Source organism: Parus major, chromosome 1 (assembly GCF_001522545.3).
Source record: "Parus major isolate Abel chromosome 1, Parus_major1.1, whole genome shotgun sequence".
Lineage (NCBI taxonomy): Eukaryota > Metazoa > Chordata > Aves > Passeriformes > Paridae > Parus > Parus major.
The window spans coordinates 90127378-90146601 of NC_031768.1; the positions used below are offsets into that span (position 1 = coordinate 90127378).

Here is a 19224-nt window from a genome sequence, read left to right on the forward strand (position 1 = left end):
GTTGCTTCACATAGATATATGTATGGGTATAGATATACGGTATATACACATGGATTTTTTTTTTTATATATATGTATATATATATATATATATAAAATAACACCTTGTTTATAAAGCGACATTTAATTGCCACTGGTTCCCTTCCCGCCCCACAAAAACAATAGTATACAAAATATAAAATATTTTAAATATTTATAAACGTCGCAAGAAAAAAATAGAACTGTACGAAAATATTTTTTTTTTCTTCTGAGGTTCCCTCCCTGCCCTGTGGGATGAGGAAGAGAAGGGGTACACATCTGGCCGGCCTAGTGTGCCTTGAGTCCATAGTTGTTAAGTGGGTAGGAGTATGCCCTGCCTAATACTATCCGGTCCCGGAGGAGCTTAAATAAAACATAATAATTGCAGAAAAGGATGAGGGCCATGGAGAGGGTGTGGTTCCACTTCTCTGAGCGCAGCAGGGAGTAGAGCTGGTAGCAGACCACACTGCCTTCGATGAGAATCAGCAGGTTGAGCAGCCGTAAGGGACGGTGAAAGAGGAACTGCAGGGAAAGAGTTAAGAAGGAGAGATTTCTATCATTTCTTGCTGGGTTGAAGTGAGGAGGAATGAGGACATAACGCTGTCAGGGACCACTGTGGGCAGAAGTAGTGCTTGTACTCCAGCCACCGCTAGCTGCTCCTTAGGGAAAACAGTAAGAAACAAGGCATGTAGGAGGAGCATTTTGCTCAAGAAGGGGAAGAGGGTGAAAGAAACTATTGGCCTGCTGACACACCTTCCCATTTCCCTGAAAGGTGTTAACTAGAACCCTCTCAGGGGAATACCACTGCCTGATGGGAGAGCTGTGTCACCTTGATAACAAAGCACTGACAAGGCAGCCGTGGTTCCCATCTTGCCCAGAGGTCACTGTAAGACAGAATGGGAAAGCCCCAATGCTGCCAGCATGTATTTTGCTCAGCAGCACCAGCCTGTCATGTAACACTGAGCTCTGTCCTGCACAGTCTGCTCTGCTGCAGCTGGGTTTGAGCCTCTCCTCCCTCCCACCGTCATAAGGCACCAAGCAAGAGATGAGATACTTGCATAAAAGCGGGCATGGGACACGTCTGAAGGCACTGCTACGTTGTAAGGCCCAACTGCTTTATACAGGCACCGGCTCCGTCGCACCAGAACTCCCTGTGGCCATATTGTGTTTTCTGACCAGCTGTGGGGAAACAATGGCAGAGCATTACCATCTGTGCTCCCTACCCCCTGAAAGAGGGTTCACGGGAACGGACTGCATCTTGAAAAATACCAAAGCCTCTGCCACAATCATGTGTCCTAGCTCCCCTGGAAAAGCACAGAGGGGTGACTGCAAGACCGTTCAATGGACTCCCAATATGAACAAATGGTTCCCAGTGCAAGAACCTTGTCCACTGCAGTGGACGGGGCCACACGCTGCCTCTGCTCAAGATACTCTCTAGTGGCCAAGAAGAACCTCAGCATTTCTTTCTGGGAAGGTACCAGCAATGACTGGAGAAGCTCAGACATCTCTCTAGAGCAGCCATTTCTGTTTTCAGTGAACAAGGCCAGTAGATTTGGTATTTGCTCATCCACTAGAATTTCTCAGCCCCTTGCTAGGCATGCCAAGCTCTGCCCATCCCCAGACTCACATGTGCTGTGGAGCATTGCTGTAGGAGCCATGTTCTAGCTTCTGCCACTTGCCGAGGTGGGCGGCAGACCTGTGGAGCAGGTCACAGTACTTGGGAGGCAGCAGCTGCGTGGTGAGCATGACAAAGGCATTGATCCACACCATGATGAGGTGCTCGCAGGACCAGCGCATGTCATAGTACTGGGTGCTCTGCGAAGAGACCAGACAAGAACTTGGCACCATTGTCACAAAACAGAAGGGGGAATATCAAGGGACATACTGCATGTGCATCCAGCAGACCCACACCACACGTTACAGGCATGCGCTTTTGGACCGGTGATTTCAGAGGGTGACAGCTTAGGAGACACTCAAGGCTCCCTTCTCCTCGAGCTGAAGGAGAAAGGGCAGGGAATGATGCTGCAGCTGGTGCATCTCCTCCTCCAGCAGCGGGTAACAAGGCAGTTTGCTTGCCACAGAACTGCCCCAGGAGCACCAATTGCACCAAGACTGCTACATGGATTGTGGAGCCCTGCCCATTTCTCTGCACCAACTGGAGCTTGTTCAAGTTAAGAGAAATGACAGATGAAAAAATACAACCCCCACACTGACAAGAGGCTCTTGGATTTAGTTTGTCAAGCATCCTAATTGGCTTTAACAGGCTGACCACCAAAGCCTCTGATCCAATCACTCAAAAGCCACAATGCTGGATCTGAGACGGGTAACAACAGGTTCTCTTTTCTAGGAAGAACACAGCTATCCATCTGCCTAGGACAGAGGGTGGGAGAAGGGGAGTTAGTAAGTGGGGTGATGGGACTAGAGGTGCATCACATTTATGGCAATACCTATCTGCCAACCAGGAGCAGTACTAGTGCACTCCGGATGCAGCCATGCTCCGCTATCCGGGCTGCCAAAGGGGAGACAGAGAAAAGGGGAATTAACCAGGAATCTGGCCTGGCAGCAGTTCACACAGCATTCAGAAGGAGACGGCGGGCAGGGGCACAGAGAGAGCCAGACAACAGCTACCTTCACAAAGCACAGTGGCAGGAATGCCACATAGTAGGCACTGAAGAGGGAGTTGAAGAGAACTTCCTTGATCCTGCGATTGAAGTCTGCTTTTAGGCACTCCACCTCATTGCGGATAAGATCTGGGGAAAGGGGGCAGCTGTGGGTGGGGATAGACGTAGGATTATTGAACTGTTCTCTCAGGGATTCCCACAGAAGCGAGAAGAAGTCTTTGACCAGGCTGCTGACAGCCGAAGCCCCATCATCCGCCACCTGGTCCTGTACCAAGTAACCACAGTCTGCAGGTAGAGGCTGTGCCCTGCTGTCCTGGTGGAAGCAGCACAGAGGGACGTAGACACCAAACCTGCCATGAAAGAAAGAAAACAATGGATGAAATGGCAGCCATCCCAACAGGGAGCAGGGGGCACCTCCTCAACAGGTACTGTCCCTGACAAGAGTGACAGTGCATAGGAACCCTCAACCCAAAAGCTAACAGCCAACTCTTCTCCCCGCTAAAAGGCCAGAGGCTACAACTTCAAGACCTGTGCAGAGAAGCTTTTTTAAATCCCATTTGTAGAACCAACAATCCCAAAGGCTCAGTTTTCAAGTGGCAGTAAAGGCACCTCACACAAACTGCAGCTGAGGTAATTGACTTCATCAGCTCGGTGCCACCTCCTCGAACCATCCCCCAGCCACTCCCGCTTCCTTTTTAATCCTAAATCGAGGAGACATTACAGCCAACAGCTCTGCTTCCCACGGTGGCTCATGGTACCCCCAAGCAGCTGTGCCCCCCCTGCCCAGAAGGCTCAAAGTGCTTTCACTCACGGGTAGCCCAGGAAGAGGAGGTTGAGAACAGAATGGCTGCGGAAGAGGTTGACCAGAGTCCAGCAGAGCACCCATCCACAGAGGGTGAGCAGCACCAGGCGCACCATGTAGCGAATCAGTGATGTTGCACCCACCTGAGAGGCCTGCAAATGGAGAGGAAACACTCAGCAGTCCTGTAACAACCAGTGCTAGAAGATGAGCACAAGGGATGCCTGTGGAGGAGGAGCAGGGAGAGGGGTGCCAGGAGGCACCCTCTTCCTCTCAGAAGCAGGAAACTGATTCTCTTACAAACGTAAATGCCTTTGATTTTATTAATGATTGACAGGATACAAAAGATTCAAAAATCACAAGTTGTGGGGCATGACTAAAATAGAGCCTTTAAAGAAAAATTCAGAGCTGCAAAGTAGAAAAATATTTTTGCTGAAGTCTTTATTGCTCTGATGATAGTCCAGGATGGCCTGAAACCCATTTCCTCTCTCTCTTTTCTTTAGAAGGATCAGGTCTCAGCCTTGTGAAAGGTCACAGTTTGCAGCTGAGGGAAGAGAAGATGTGCACCTTGTCAATCCCAAACCCATATTTCCATAATTTAGCTCTATTGGATGTGTAGGCTGCAGTGTAGTGAGGAGGCACCACAGCAAGAAAGCCTGATCCAATCTCCAGAGGAGAGAAGGAAACTGAACTATGGTAAGATTCCTAAGGGTTAGAGCAAATACATAGGATGCACAAGAACCTGCATGGAAGATTTCAATGCAGAAATTTCATTCTATGGGAAATTTTATGGAGTATGTGAATATAAATGAAATGGAAGGAATCAGATGTAGAGACCTTCAGAGTTCCCACCTCCTCCATTCATCTATTCAACAGGACACAACTGTTCCTTTATTTATTTAATTTATTTTTAAACACTGCTTAGTTGCTTGGCCTAAACTTGTATTAACCATGCCAGTGGACAAAGCTTCTATTTTCCCGAAAGTGACCTTTTACAAAGACCTAATTTGGCTTGGTTCTGCTCCCACAAACAAAGAACAGGTCTCAAAATCTGTGGTGACATGATCAGAGTCTGAGTTACTGAGTAACCAGGACTGGAAAAGCAGTTCTACCAGTATTCCTATTTCACTTCAGTGTAGTTAAGACATCCTCCTTCCTCACCTTTCCCCCTCTGATCTCTTGTTCATTCTTCTTGTCTTGGCCAACCTCCCTATTTGCCTTTTTGCTACCTGACTTGAAATTCCCATGGCCACTTCTCTAGCACGAGATAGTGGGATACAGTGTTGTACCTGCAGAGATAAATAAGCAAGTGGGACCATTTAATCTCCACCTAGATGCAAAGCCAACAGAGCTAGCCAATACTACAGGACGTGACTGGTGTCAGGGAGAAAACTCCAAGGTGGAAGGGCATCCTCAGAATCTTAGTCCTTCACACCCAGACTCTTCTGAGGGAAGAAACCCTCCAACCTGCAGAATTTTCTTAGGCCATGGATGACCATGTTCTGCAGCAAGTTCTACAGGCAGGAGAGGGAAGAGTGGGAATGTTACCTCAGAGATAATGGCCCACACCAGCCTCCGTGCCAGCATCACTGTGATGAACGCCGCCAGGTGGTAGTCAATGAGGTGAAAATTCTGAAGGAGGAAAGAAAAAAGGTCTTCACCAGAAAAAGGGACTCTGAAACCACCCAGATGGGGTGGGACTAGCAAGCTGGCTGCTGGAGAGTACATTAGGACTGTTAGGACCTCAGGTAAGCAATCCCCAAATCTCTCTATTAGGGATGAGGGAAAAGCAATAAACATTAGTAACACAGCAATGTCTCCAGAAGCAAGATCTCCTCCACGGGAACACTCCTTCCCGTGGAGAGGTTTCCATAGAAAACAAAACAAACCCACCCTTCAGGCAGGTTATTTTTGGGGTCAAAGGGACATCTAGAACCAGAATCCTACCATGGAGAACAGGTTCTCCACAGAAAAGCCCAAACAACTAGATGAAAGGCAGCCAAACCAGAGACCAGAGCGAGCTCATCAGCTCACCTTCCTTCTTGGTCTCAAAAATGGTCTGTGGAAATCAGTGCTTCTGATGAAATCAAGTTGATCTGAGAAACTTCATCTTCATTGGTCATGAAGAAGCTCTCTAGCTGCATCAAGTTACACACAGCTCTTACAGCTTTTCAGTGAAGCCATCCAATATATTCTGGCCAGAAGAATTAGTAGACTCTGAATACTGCTGCTGTTTGGTACTTCAAGGACATTTTGGGTAAAAAAGAATGCTTGAGTTGTGATGGGAATAAACAAATGACTGTTAAATCCTGCTGGGTAGGGAGGCCCAAGCAGAATGCTTTTACTTCTAAGCCAGCTGTGTCCAGCACAGCAGAGCTGAGCAGGAGGCTGGTGACTGGAACACCAGCACCACCTGTCGGTACAGGTAACGGAGGGACCACCTCGTGCTTCCAAGCAGCCTTTAGGACATGGTTCCAGCTGCACAGGCTGGCTTTGCTCACTTGAGGCTCGCTGGCCCACAGGCAGCTTATTAGGACAGCAATAAAGAACACTGAAACCGAGGAGGTTGAGAGCTTTACCTAAGCTGAGGATCTGACCCCCTCCCCAGTTGTGCTGCTGGCCTGCTGTGGGATCCTAACAAAAATCTGCACATCTTCCTTCTCTCAGGCTCTGTTGTTTCAATTGGCAAGGGGCACTCACAGCAGGAGACAGCTCCTGGAGTCTCCACTCTGTTTCAAACCCTAGGGGCTAGCTAGACCATGCAAAAGTATGCAAGAAATTTCCCCTGAAGGAGTCCTGCTGACTCCTCTCTCTCACCTGCCATGTATTTTCTCCCCTGTAAAATGGGGGATGACATGGCCCTGAATGATGGGGGTGCATGTGAACTCTCATTCACTCCTTTAATGTCAAATGCTTGGTGATTCCTGGACTGAAGAAGCATGAAAAAAAGCTGTGTAATGAAAAAGCCCAAGTGATGGCACTTGCTGGGGAACTCACCAGTGAGGTGCAGGAAGCAGGGTGATTGTATGGGTACCACCAGACAGTCTTGTAGATGTTGATGTACTGAATGAAGAGGGCTACCAGAAGGTAGATGAAGAACAGGAATTCAAAGAGAAGGCTCCCATCCAACGGCAGTTCAGGGATCCGGCAGTGACGCACAGGCTCTGGAGTAATCAGTGCTGTGATCGGAGGTGCTGAGAGGCTGATGGCACTACCATTCCTGAAGCAGATGGACATCACTTACTTGGGAAACATTCTAACAGCAGCCTTGCATTCATATTTCTGACATGAGGCTGGTGGTGAGCTCCATCATGTTAGCTCAGACAAAACCCTTATCCAGAATTTTCTCTGGAAGACAGCTTCATCTATCAGAAGTGCTGTGACATGCCCAGCAATATTTCAGTAAACTTGCAGATTGAGGAGCAGAGATACAGAGCAAAAATCATTAAGGACTCTGTGCTACACTCAGCACTTAATATTGGCTCTTTCCACTCATCATCAGGATATTACAGTAGCACCCAGCCTCCTTCTCCAGCACTGCAAAGTGCCTATTGTCTTTCTGTTCATAGTTCCTCTTTTAAAAGAGTAACTAAAAATGGAATGGAGTAGTTCAGCCACTTCCTAGAGGCCAACCTCTCAAGTGTTCTCACACTTCCTTTTCTAGCTTTCAGAGGAGGCTAGGACAACTAAAATCTCTGGCATACTGAACTGGTGGAGAACTATGCTGTGCCTGACTGAAACCAGATAAGCAACACTCTCCCAGGACCCGGGGTCCTGGCTCCACAGTCTTGACAGTCACTTGCTTCTCAAGAACCTCAAACTGTGCTATCTGTTCCTCTGCCCCAGACAGAGAAGTCTGTGAAGGCCAAAGCTAAATGGCTTGGATTGCTCTACTCTGTAAGAATGAACCTACACCAGGGCCCCAGTACGCAGCAAACAGCTTCTCTGGTCTGCCAACTTTTCTATGGAAAGAAGTAATGCTGGGTTTCAGTTTTTATACCAAATGTGGTAATCTCAATGTCACTGTGTGTGTGTTCCTGTTTCAGCCCCCAGCTTCCCCAGAAAATGCAGGTCATCTTTACCAACTGTGAGAATTAGTTTCATCTGCAACCAGCAGGTCTAAAACAGAATATGGGCATTGTCCTCCCCTGCCTTTCTATTATGTAGGAGGAGGAGTCAGAGCTGTGCTCTGACCTGTCACACTAATTCCCCAAGGCAATGAAGGCAAGTGAGCAAGACAAGAACTCATCATTTGCTAGGACTCACTGCTCTGAGAACTGCTGCAGAAAAGACAAATGGAGCATTGTGTGATTTCCACCCCTGGCTGTTGTGACCACAGTGAGTGGTGAAGGGCGGCTGAGACCACTTCCACAATCCCCTCCATGGGGCTGGTTTTAATGCATCAAGTCAAAAGAGGGGCTGCAGAGGGAAACATGTACCACAGCAGAGCTGAGAAGAGAAGCTGAAAGAGATTTGTCACGCAGGACTTATTCCCTCTTGGATGAGCCATCTCATAATGCCACAGTGGAGGGTTCAAGGTTCTCCTTTCCCAATCCCCCACTTTCACCACAAAGCCATGGTCTTGCACAGGGTTTAGGGTAGATCAAGACTCCTTGCTTTGAGTGCTGTCCCAGCCACAGATGTCTCTACAACCAACCCCACCTTTGTCCTCACCTGTTTCTCAAACCAGTACCGTTTCCACAGCTCCCGCCAACCAGAGTCTGCAGAGAAGGCAAAGCTGAACGGCTTAGCTGCTGCCGGCTGGGTCCCCTCCTTCCACCGGGCATGACCAGGAACCAGTCCACTTCCAGTGCCTCCAGCAGGCTGTGCCCTGACACCCAGACAACGATCCAAAAGCCTTCCCAAATCTGCAAAGGAGGCAGAAACAGCACTTTAGCTTTAAATGGTCACACTCACCCAGTTCACACTTCAGCCAAGCAAATTCATGCAAAAGGAATAAACTTTCATACACTCAGAATCCTGCGGAACAGCCATCACCACTCTAGAACACTGTGACACTTCAATGGCAGCAGGTCAGTGTCTGCTTGCACACCCAGAATGAACACCACTGACACTGATTCTAAAAAGGGGCTGCTTACATTAGCCATCAACGACTGACAGCACTTACTGTTGGCTGGAAAGCACCTCTGGAGACAACACAAAAGTGTGCTTTATTTCAAAAGCAAGCTGGGAAGAGCCCTCTCCATGTCGTGGTTGAGCTACCAGAGCTTCACAGCTTGTTTTAGGCACCCTGCATGCTACTTGCCAGGCTCTGATGCTGGTAGGTAATTTGGACACCCTCTGGCAGAGCTCTGAACAGACAGACTGGTGTCCTTGAAGGAAACTGCATAGCTCAGCTCCCTTCTGTGCTAAGAACGTCCAGATGACAACAAGGTAATACAGCCATTTAAAAGTGGGTTTAGTTAGCAGAGAAGTGCAGCACAACACACATGTATGCATGTACTTCAAATGCACATATGGGCAATCACATAAACATGAAAAGAAAAATAATTCAGAAGTAAACTTGTACATATTTATTTATTTTTAATGACACACTTAAATCTATGGATTCCTAAAAATGAACCAGTGTGAGAGAGGCTGGGCAACTCAGACTATCAGAAACTGGTGTAGTTTCTGGCACAGACTTTATTACTTCCCATACAATTTTTCTTCTATTTCACTGCTCTCCCATGTGATACTGCAAGGATTTTGGCAGTCAGGAAAGTTTCCAATGGAAACACAGAGCAGACATAAGGGAGCAAAGTGGCACTGGAGTACTGTACAGGAGCAAGACACCAAGTGAGCATCTCACTACAAGGAATTTGGTGTGTCTATGTGCCTGGTGTCTAAATCAGCTGCCCTTTTGGAAAAGTATCATAGCCAGAACCAACCCAGGGGCCAAAAAAGCACACCCACCTTCTGGAAAACTCAAGATGTAGCTTTGAAATGTACAGATTGAACCTATGGTCTATTTATAATTCAGTCATCACCTCCTTTAAAATCCTGAGAAATCACAGCTGGCAGAAGTGCCAGAAGTTTTCTCAGTGAGTCACAGGACTGTCACCATGAACACAGTGTGGAGTACTTCTCTAAAAAATTCCCTCAAAGAATTACCCTTTGTTTTAGAATTTCCCATCCTTCATCTCTACTCCAATAAACAATTGTCAGATCGAAATGAATTCTCAAACTTTCAACAAAAATCAAGATGTTTCAAAGGATGAATGCTTTCTGCATATCCACACAAAAGTCACTTAGAAAAATCAAACCAAACCCAAAAAAACCACACCAAAAAGCAGAGATACAGGGGAGAGAGAGAAGAGAGGGGAAAAAAAAAAAAGGAATGTGAAAATGCCTGAAAGGTGAGCAAACACTGAAGAATTTTGGTTTTGAGGTAAACAGTGTGTTTTGGCAGATTTAAAACTCTCATATCTCCAATAACAACAGAGATTGAAACCTTCCTTACCTTTCTAGTCAAGCAAGACTTTAAAGCTTTTAGACAATTTTCTCTAGGATGTTCTAGAGTTTTATTTGGGTATATTTATATTTCAGGAATGAAATATAAACACAAAAATTCTCCTGCATGTGTAAGATGAGCAGGAGCAGCAACAAACATTGCAGAATTCACTTAGGGCATTCAGACATTTTTGATAAGCAACTGAAGTGAAGGAAAAAAATGAGGAAAAGACGCCAAAAGAGAACAAGCTTGAAAGCCATTTTAAGCCAAATTTAGCTACCACTAGGGCCTGTGGTAGCTGAAACAACTGGTATGATTCGACCTACAGGATATTTATGATAATGGATGCAATATGTTGGTGGTCTAATTAGTGCTATTAACAATGGAAGGTATTTTATACCACATTCAATAATTCATGTAAATAATTTAACAGGTTTCATTAATATCACCCCATTAGTATGCCTCACATGCTCGCCAATACAGACACTTGGACACAAAGTAATCACAATTCCAGCCCCTGGCTTTGCAAACCAGTAAAATGCAGGTTTCTACCAGTAAAAACAACTGCCCATGGAAAGAAGCCATCCTTAACGTCAGTGCACATATTTTAAATGCACTTGAATAAGCCCTTTCACAGTGATTCATGAACATATAGACTGGGCAGTTCCTCAAGCCAAGCTTTTAATAACTTTACTTTACTGGAGTTAGATCAAATTAGCTGGGCATTTGTTGGAGCAAAATCTGCCTAAGAACAATTCCTTTTATGTTTGCTTTTATTTTGTAAAACTAGCCACACAAAATTGAAGCTCTGCAGATAAAGCTAAACAAAGCAGTGAGATTACAGATCAGATTGAGTCTAAGTCTGCTTTTTTTGGCCTTGACCCAATCAACAGCCCTCCTTTTTGAGGAGAAAGACATGGGGAAAAGCCTTCTTATAGCTTTCAATTAATAAACAAAGGCATGATTCTACTTTGAAAAACATGTGAACAAGAAAAAAAGGTGTCCATAAACCCCTTACTCCAAGAGATAATATCACAAGTCATATTAAGTATTAATGAAGAGTCCACCCTCCTCCCTTCTCTGTTTGAATTCCCTACCCCATCACTGATCTTATTTTAGACTAATGCAAAAAAGTGAGTAATGAAAGATAAAAGCCTTTCCTGACAAGACTCTTCAGTCCATTAATGTGATTCCACACCGTTATTTCCAGTTCACCTACAATTTCCCTTCAAAAAATAAGTCACATGCTTGCAGTCCCTTCCTCCTCCAAATCGTCAAAACCAATACTACCTAGCCTCCAAGACCTCCTCTCTGAGGCAAAGGTGGGCATCATAAAAACACACAGGCAGGATCTAGAGAGCAGCTACAGAATAGCAGATGTTCCTGACCACGCACAGGGAATGGACGTAGGTATGGACAGCTCTTGGGTCCTAGGGCAGACCATGCTTCAGGACAGAGACAAAACCTTCATTTGTGACACAAGTTACAAGAAAATCCAGAAACAGAAGACATCAGATCCTCTCATTTCCAGTTCCTACTTTTAGGACTACAGAAAGCACTTGGTCTTTTGTTTTTTTTCTGTGCCAAGATACCCTTCCTGCCCATCACCTCCCCAGCTGTCCTGATGAGGCAGGATCAAGGGAGGCAAGAACCACAGCTGTGCGCAAGACTTTACTGATAACAAGCTAAGCAAACGAATTATTCACCAATTCAGAAGTGAAGCAGTGTGCAGCCCTGTCCTGCTCCCCAAGGACCATCACTCAGAATCGTGTTCCTGTATCAGCAGCTGCCCAAACAGCTCTTTCAAGAGGCAAATCAGGAGAGAGTCAGTGACTCATCAGAATGGAAAGTGTGCCTGGTTCCCCATCTCTTTGCTGGAAACGCTACAAAGCTCAGTCAGTTATTTTGATGGCGTTAACATTTTTTAATTGGAGAAAACTCCAGGCCTCTCCAGTCCTCTCAGGAGAGGCTGCACTGAGACATGAGAATTCTCAGAGGCTGGAAAACATTCAAGTGGCTCTCCTTGGCTCCATAAGTCCTACAACCAGTTATTCGCAAGAGCAGAAAGGGAAATGTGACCATCTTCACCTGGTGCAATGTGGCTCAAGAAGACCACAGGTCTCCCACTGCAATTCACCATCTCAATTAAAGCAACCTCCTTCCTGCTGAGGAAGCGTGTGACAGCTGAGGGTGAAGCAACACATGGCTTCTGTGGTGAGGGACTCTGTCTGCCTCCTCCACAGCAACACAGACACTCCCAGGAAGACCTTCCATTCAGGGTATCCATGCTTTATGGAAACACACCTGCCACGTGTGCAGTGCTTCCTCGCAGGGAAGTGCAACCAGCCCCGCCACGACACGGCTGCAGAGCACTGACATAAAGCACGACTCACTTCTGAAACTAAAATTGCTCTCTTGGTTGCTAATGTCCTCAATTCAACTCACTGCAGCTGGTCAGCCTAACCTTAAACTTGCAGTTGTCCAGCAATCCTAATACCTTTGCAAATTATCACACAAGTTTTCCTTTGAACTTAGAGGGTCCTAGTTACTCTTAGAGGGTCTAGTTACTAATTTTTACTTCCCTTTAGTGTGAACCTCTTATTTATTTAAATTTAAATAAAAAAACACCAAAACAAAAACAAAACCCCATTTTGACAGCTGGGAAAACAGACAAAAAGCTAGTAATCAATTCACCCAACAGAACAACAACAAAAAAAAAATCACCAGAGAGCCGAGGAACAGTGATGGCTGTACCCAAGCCTTGGTCACAAGGCCACCTTGTCAGCACCCTCACATCTGCCACACCGGAAGCCAAAAAGACACAAAACTTCTGCAAAAGCCCCAGCTGGTCTGGGAATAAAATGAGCGTTTGGTTGCTGCGAGGGAGGAAACAACCGACAGGTTATCAGATGGAAAGCTAAATATTTGGCTTGCACAGGGCTGCCCCAATGCTAAGTCAACACAACCTTTCAACTCCGGCTGGATCCAAAGGCACACACCCGCCACCTGGCCCAGAGCTGGGAGGCAAAACCGGTTAGGAGGGAGGTCTCAAAGTCAGCACATTTTCCAAGTCTTCATGCCATACAGAGCGATGGATTAAGATGGGGATTTGGCACAGAGAGAGACAGAAACCCCCATGAAGGGCAGCCTGAACACAATCAAACAGGAGACCTGGGTGGGGAATCACCACTGTCAGGTGGTGCACCAGCAAGACTAATTTTTGCTCAGTGACTAATAACCTCCTCCATAAAAACAAAACCAACCCATCAAGACCATGTCAGTGTAGGCTTTTCTAATACAGCACAACTCTGGCTGAAGAGGCTCCATCTATCAGTCTTCTACACAGATGCCAAAACCAAAGGGTCAAAGTAGCAAGATTAAGGCAAGAATTAACAAATGGCATATATACTGTATAATTTATTTCAAGTGTTTTCAGCAAGGAAGACTAGAGCTAAGCAGAAAGGCAAGTAGGAAAAATAAAAGTTTATGCTAAAAGACATGGGGAAGGTAGTGCCTGCCATTTGTAGCTGCCACAGTACTTCAAATACCCACATACAAAAACGGGAATGGGAAAGAAAAGTTTTTTAGGAAAAGCTGCTCAAAGTGCAGTAAGCTCAGTCAGCTCATTTTGCAGACATGCTTAAGCATAGGACATAGATTTAAGTTCTTAGTAGTCCAGGTAAACAAAATTACCCAAGATACTGAAAAAGCCATTTTTAAAAACAGAGAAACCCTATACATTCCCTAAAAATCCCCTCAAAGACCTTACTTTAGGAGGTGCAAGGAAGACACTTCCAGAGGTACACAGGCAACAGTGTCCTCTTCAGAATATAGGTGAGTTCAGGTTTTTGTGAATTGGAGGAAAGTTGCTACACATACTAAGTGCTCTAAACAAACCTCTGGTGAGTACAAGAACAAAGCCACAATTCCTGGTGTAATAAAACAGTATTACCTTATATTACCATATAATTACCTTGTGCAACTAACTGCTGCAGCAGGTCAAAGCAAACAGCTTAGGAAGACTTTAATGAATGATTGTAATAATTTTATGAATGAAGACAAGAGAATTTATATTCCAAAAGGAAGTGAAAAAAAACCAAGACAAACCCACAACACAAGATGCTCAAAGTTCAACAGCTCCAAGTGGCCAATAACACTCCTCTCCAAGCCAACAAGTATTACACAGATAACAAGACACGAACATTTTCTTTGGCTTCTTCTAATATATACAGCAACATTGACAAATCCAAATACTGGATGTGGGAATAAATAAAGCATTGGCTTATTCTTGTGTGAGAACAAGACAGAATTGCAAAGCTGAGCTTTTCTAGCAGCAGAGGGAAATGCAGGCCTGACCATTTGGGTCACAGTCTGCTTTGGTCGCAGAGTTCCCATGCTTCTGAATTGTGTGGGGAAAGGGACAGCAAGTCCAGCCTCATCCAAACTAAAGGCCCAAACTGAAGAGCTGGAGGGAGTTATTGAGTCAGGCAGTTCTCAGAGTATGTAACAACACAGAAGTTTTAACTCCAAATCCACATTACTGATAGAAATTGAAGTTCTGTTTAGAAGGCGACACTAGTTGGGAAGTGAATCACAAGGGCAGTGTTTCAGCAGACACAACACAGGCAAAGCTATCAAAGCTGGCCGTTAATACAATTTATCAAGAAGCACTCACTCCTAAGTACATCTTGCACCAGAGCTCTTCAGTAAACATTACACACAGCCACAGCTCTGTTAAAACACAGCTACAGATCACTCTCCATTATACCCTGCTATGTCCCGTAATTGGGAAAGGCAGGGAATTTTAGGTATGGCCACTGAAGTATTTTTTTTTTTTCCAAGGTATCAAGGCAAATGCACAACAAAACAGATCACTATTGAGGGGGAAAAAGAAGGGGAAAAAAACAGAAGATGCTCATGCTTTTAAGAGCCCATCTTAAAATATTCCATCAAGCAAGACATCAAAACAAGCATTCTCCTCCCAACCCTCAACACAAATCCACAGTCCAATGGCCTGAGCACAGGCTGGGATATCTTTTGCTTTTTAATCTTTCCTCTTCAACTGACTTTCAGGGAATTTGTTTTACCAATACAGACCTCAGTTCCCTTACCCAAAACAGGATAAACTGTTCAGCAAGTACTTATCCTCCCAAGGGTCTCTGTACGTAGTAGTGGATATTTTTTACAGTATTATTTTAGCGCTTTAGACATGTTTTTTTAAAAACAAACAGAAGCAGCTTTCCTGCTGATTTTGTTCCTCTGCCAATCCCTATGTTTAATTTAATGGAGATCAGCCATGATGACAAATCATGGGGAGTCACTAGGATTTTTCTATTTTGTCCTCAAATAGCTAAAAATAAGGCAGGCATCTGCCATCTGTAGCAATGAGCTTGAAGGCATGAAGAAGAACAAAAGTTAAAAACCACTTCCTTACACCAAGTCACCACACTGGGGATCCACAGCAGAAAGTATCAGTAAGACAACACTTTGCACATCCCTGACACTGCAGAAAAGTAGTAATATTGCAGGGAATTTTAAGCAAATTGTAATTTGTATAAATCATAAATTTGCATTAAAATATAAAGCACATATGAGAATGCATCAATTCTTCTCTATCTGCCTCTTAAACAACAGGTTCAGCTGACATAAATATTCCCCACAAAGCAGTAAGTCTTCAATTCAACCTCCATGACTTTGGTAGGTAGGACTCAGAACTTCATATGAGTGTTTACAGAGCAACTAATCCAGCAGATTGAGAAAATGCAATAGGATACATTAATCCCTTGTATAATTAATTATACTGAGACTAATCCAGCTGTCTGAATCTGCATCCATGCTCTCTTATATGTATTTCTGGGCCCCAGATGTCTACTGATATTTTTGATTTAAACCAACAATTCCAAACCCCCAGTGCACATGGATGACACTGTACCCTGTCTCCCAGGACAGCTCTCCTGACCAGGTTGTATAATAGCCACTTCTCACCAGAAGACTCATCTTCACTTGCAATACCCAGAAAAGTCAAGAAAAGGTTGTAAATAACTTACCAATGACAACAGCCCCCAAAGAACGGCATGAAATCTTCCAGGATAGTTTGTGAAAGCTAATGAGCTATTTTCCCAAGTCACACAGCTACTACAGATTTACCTCTGATTTCAAAAATCCACCTGCTAACAGCTACGCCACTTACCCAACTGTGGTAGGGTTAGAAATAAATGGACTAAAGTTCCAATTTTAACCTCCAGAGGAAAAATTCTTCCAGGATTTCATTATTCTGAGGCACAGGGAAAGGACCTGTGCAGGTCAGACTCAGAATCACTACCACCTTGTTGCTTTCCACCACATCCATCTATAGGAACTGTAACTCTACTGGGGAATACTGAGTGGCCCAACTGGTTTCTGAACTCAATGCTCATGGAAACTGGAAGCCACCTTAACAAATATTGCTAGCATATTTTCTCTTGGCCATACTCTCAAACATCCAGATTTGGTGCCTACAGAAAGAAAGAAAGTGTTAAGTTTTATGACAACCAGGTTTGAATCAAATCTGCATTACGTATCCTTTCAGAGAAAGACTTGTGTTCAGTGCTACTCAGTTTTAAAACCAGCAGAAAGGTGTGGGGCTTCCCCTTCAAACACTACATACATAAGTTAATTTTTTAATATAAAATTTCGTAACAAAGAGGAATGTCTGAAGAATGCATAGACAAAGAAAGTGATTAGGCCTGTCTGCTTTTGAGTACTACGTAACAGTACACCTACACTAGCAATGTTACGTCAGCACAAATGTTGCTAACATTGGCAGGCCAGTAAGATGAGAATTGTTTTATTTCCTTAGCTACCACAGAATTTACTGTGGTAAATGCCACCAGTGTCTCTGAAAGACAAATAATTCAGCAAGGTGCTAATTTGTATAATGCAAAAAAGTTTTTATAGGAATTTATCATCTTACAAGCAGAATAAAAACATGCTCTGCAAAGTAGGAAGCAAAATGTTTTATCCCCATTTTACAATCAGAAAGACTAAATATAAAACTAAGAAATAAAAGGCCTGCATTTTCAAAATTATTAATGATTTTGAATGCTCTGGTTGAGGCAGTATAGACACCTCTATTAGTAGGAACGTGGACATCCAGAGCTTCTGAAAGTCAAGTCTCAAATGCCTGCAAGCCTTCAAAGAGACAGCCAGGAATGAGCTGTACAGGAGGCACACAGTTGTTCTATGGTCTTGAAATCAGGAGTACACACTGTGTCAGTGATATCACCTGATGTTCTATGCTGTTCCAGATAAATCAAACCTGGAAAACATTACCACCCGATGTGCTGGTTTGTACAGCAAAACCTGAGGCAAAGAAGCTCAAGAACAGAAACAAGGAGTAGCTGCATCGACACCTGAAGAACTTCCAGTCAGATAAGGGACAACAAGGAGAAGGTGAAGTTTCAGCCCAACCCTCAGAGGGGTCAGCATTGACTGCCTACCAGTGAGCCCAGATTTTACCAGCAGAGTATCGTTCAAGCACCTTGGCTGAAGGAGTCTGAGAGGTGCAGCTGGAAGGAGAAATGAGTGTCAGAAACAGTCCAACAGCAGGAGTGCCAGGAGGTGAGCCATGAAGCAGACGGTGGGTTAAAAAGGGCTGATGTCATCTGCCTTCAGCATCCTGTGAAACTGAGCCGAGCCATCCCAGTTCCATCTCTGTACTACTGTATTCCTCTCCCAGAAAACCTCTTCTGGTTACAGTGGGTTAACAGACAGAAGGGATGGTTACAGAAGGGATGCCTTGTCTCCAAAGATTTTGTAACTCACCCCTTTGTAACAGAGACATCTCATTTCTTCACTTACAGTTGTAGGGGCCCCTTACTCACAATGGAAAGCACGCATGAGAGCAATCAGAGATGGCAAACAAAGCTGCCTCTGTTTCTGCTGTACGTTCACATGTTAAAATGATGCTGGAGTAGCGAAGGAGCTGCCTCACGTAACAGGGAAAATCATGTGCCCAACTGCTACCCTAAATAAGGGAGGATGATCGATACACTGTTTTCTCGGCGGTACAAAAAAGAACAGCGACAGAAATCTGCACCCACATCCATTTTGGAAACGGTACCTTATGGCGGGTTGGATTTGCCTGGACTTACAGATGATTGCCTCAGCTCTTCATCTTCCACAGGACAGTGCCCTTGCAGGACTGGTTACGCAGGGGCAGCGCTTTAAAAGCCCACAGCACACCTTCCCGTGACCCCAGCCCAACTTCCTCGCGTTTAACCCTCAACCCTCCTACCACAGAGCACCTCGCCCCCAGCAGCGTGCGCGGACCTCCTGCTTTAACCCAAACGCAGCAGGAAAGGTCTCAAAGGAGCAGCCCGGGACCAAACGCCGTAGCTTACCAGCAGGACGGAACAAACGCGGCAGAAGCCTCCCCAGCACTCACTCCCACACAGACACACACCAGGTTTCGGAGGGGGGCTCCGGCGGCCGCAGCCCGCCTGGCTCGCCGTGGCTTTCCCGGCGCGGCGGTGCCCGCGGGAGCGGCGGGGCCGATACTCACACATCCAAGCGCGGGAGGCGGCGCGGCCAGGACATCAGCCGGCAGCGGGGTCCCCTCCGGCGGCAGCGGCCCGGCGGCGAGCCCCGGCCCCCGCGACCCCCGGACCGCCCGGGGGAAACGAGGCTGCGGCAGCGGCGGCGGGAGCCCCGCGGAGCGTCCCTCTTCCCGCCGGGCAGACCCACCTCGCCGCTGCCCCGCGACGGGGCAGGAGCAGGGGAAGGGAAAGGAGGGGAAGAGGAGGCAGGCGGGCGGGTCCGGCCTCGGCACCCCGGCGCGGCCCTGCACAGCGCCGGCTGCCCGGGAGACGTGGCAGTGAGGGCTGATGCTCTCATCACACGGCGACAGCGGCGGCGGCCCCCGGCGGCCGCGGCCGGCCCAGGGAGGGCAGGAGCCGCGGGGCGGGGCGGCGGCCGCGCCGCGCCGCCATCTTGGTGGTGGCAGCCAGAGCTGCGGGCCGGCCGTGCCCCTGCTTGCTCCGGAATCGCAGGGTAAAATAGATACGGAAAGCTCCACACCGAATCACACAATCAGTCAGACCATGTCCATCAGACCCTGGCACTGAGTAGTGCCACGTCCAGTCTTTTCCTTAAACACATCCTGGGACCGTGACTCCACCACCTCCCTGGACAGCCCATTCCAATGTCTAATCATCCTTTTAGTTGAAGAAATTCCTGCCAAAGTCTAATCCAAACCTCCTCTAGCACAGCTTAAGACTGGGTCCTCTTGTCCTATCCCAGGCTTTTTGCCTGGGAGAAGAAACTAAGAGAGTGATATAAGGTTCCCTGAGCTTT

The 19224-nt window shown here is 46.1% G+C and overlaps 1 protein-coding gene across 2 annotated transcripts; it reads right to left on the minus strand.

Annotated features, from left to right (window-relative positions):
• Positions 1–42: 42 nt before the first annotated feature.
• Positions 43–18753, minus strand: TMEM39A (transmembrane protein 39A). 2 transcript variants are annotated; one of them, XM_015630479.3, is made up of 9 exons: positions 18434–18753; positions 8112–8305; positions 6435–6657; positions 4986–5069; positions 3450–3592; positions 2646–2988; positions 1645–1832; positions 1076–1196; positions 43–539 (listed from the first exon to the last, which is right to left on the minus strand). In XM_015630479.3, exons 2-9 carry the CDS (start codon positions 8222–8224, stop codon positions 306–308), a joined length of 1449 nt encoding a protein of 482 aa, XP_015485965.1. In that variant the 5' UTR covers positions 8225–8305; positions 18434–18753; the 3' UTR covers positions 43–305. The 2 variants fall into 2 exon arrangements, with proteins under 2 accessions (XP_015485965.1, XP_033373289.1); XM_033517398.1 differs by lacking the exon at positions 4986–5069.
• Positions 18754–19224: the final 471 nt, after the last annotated feature.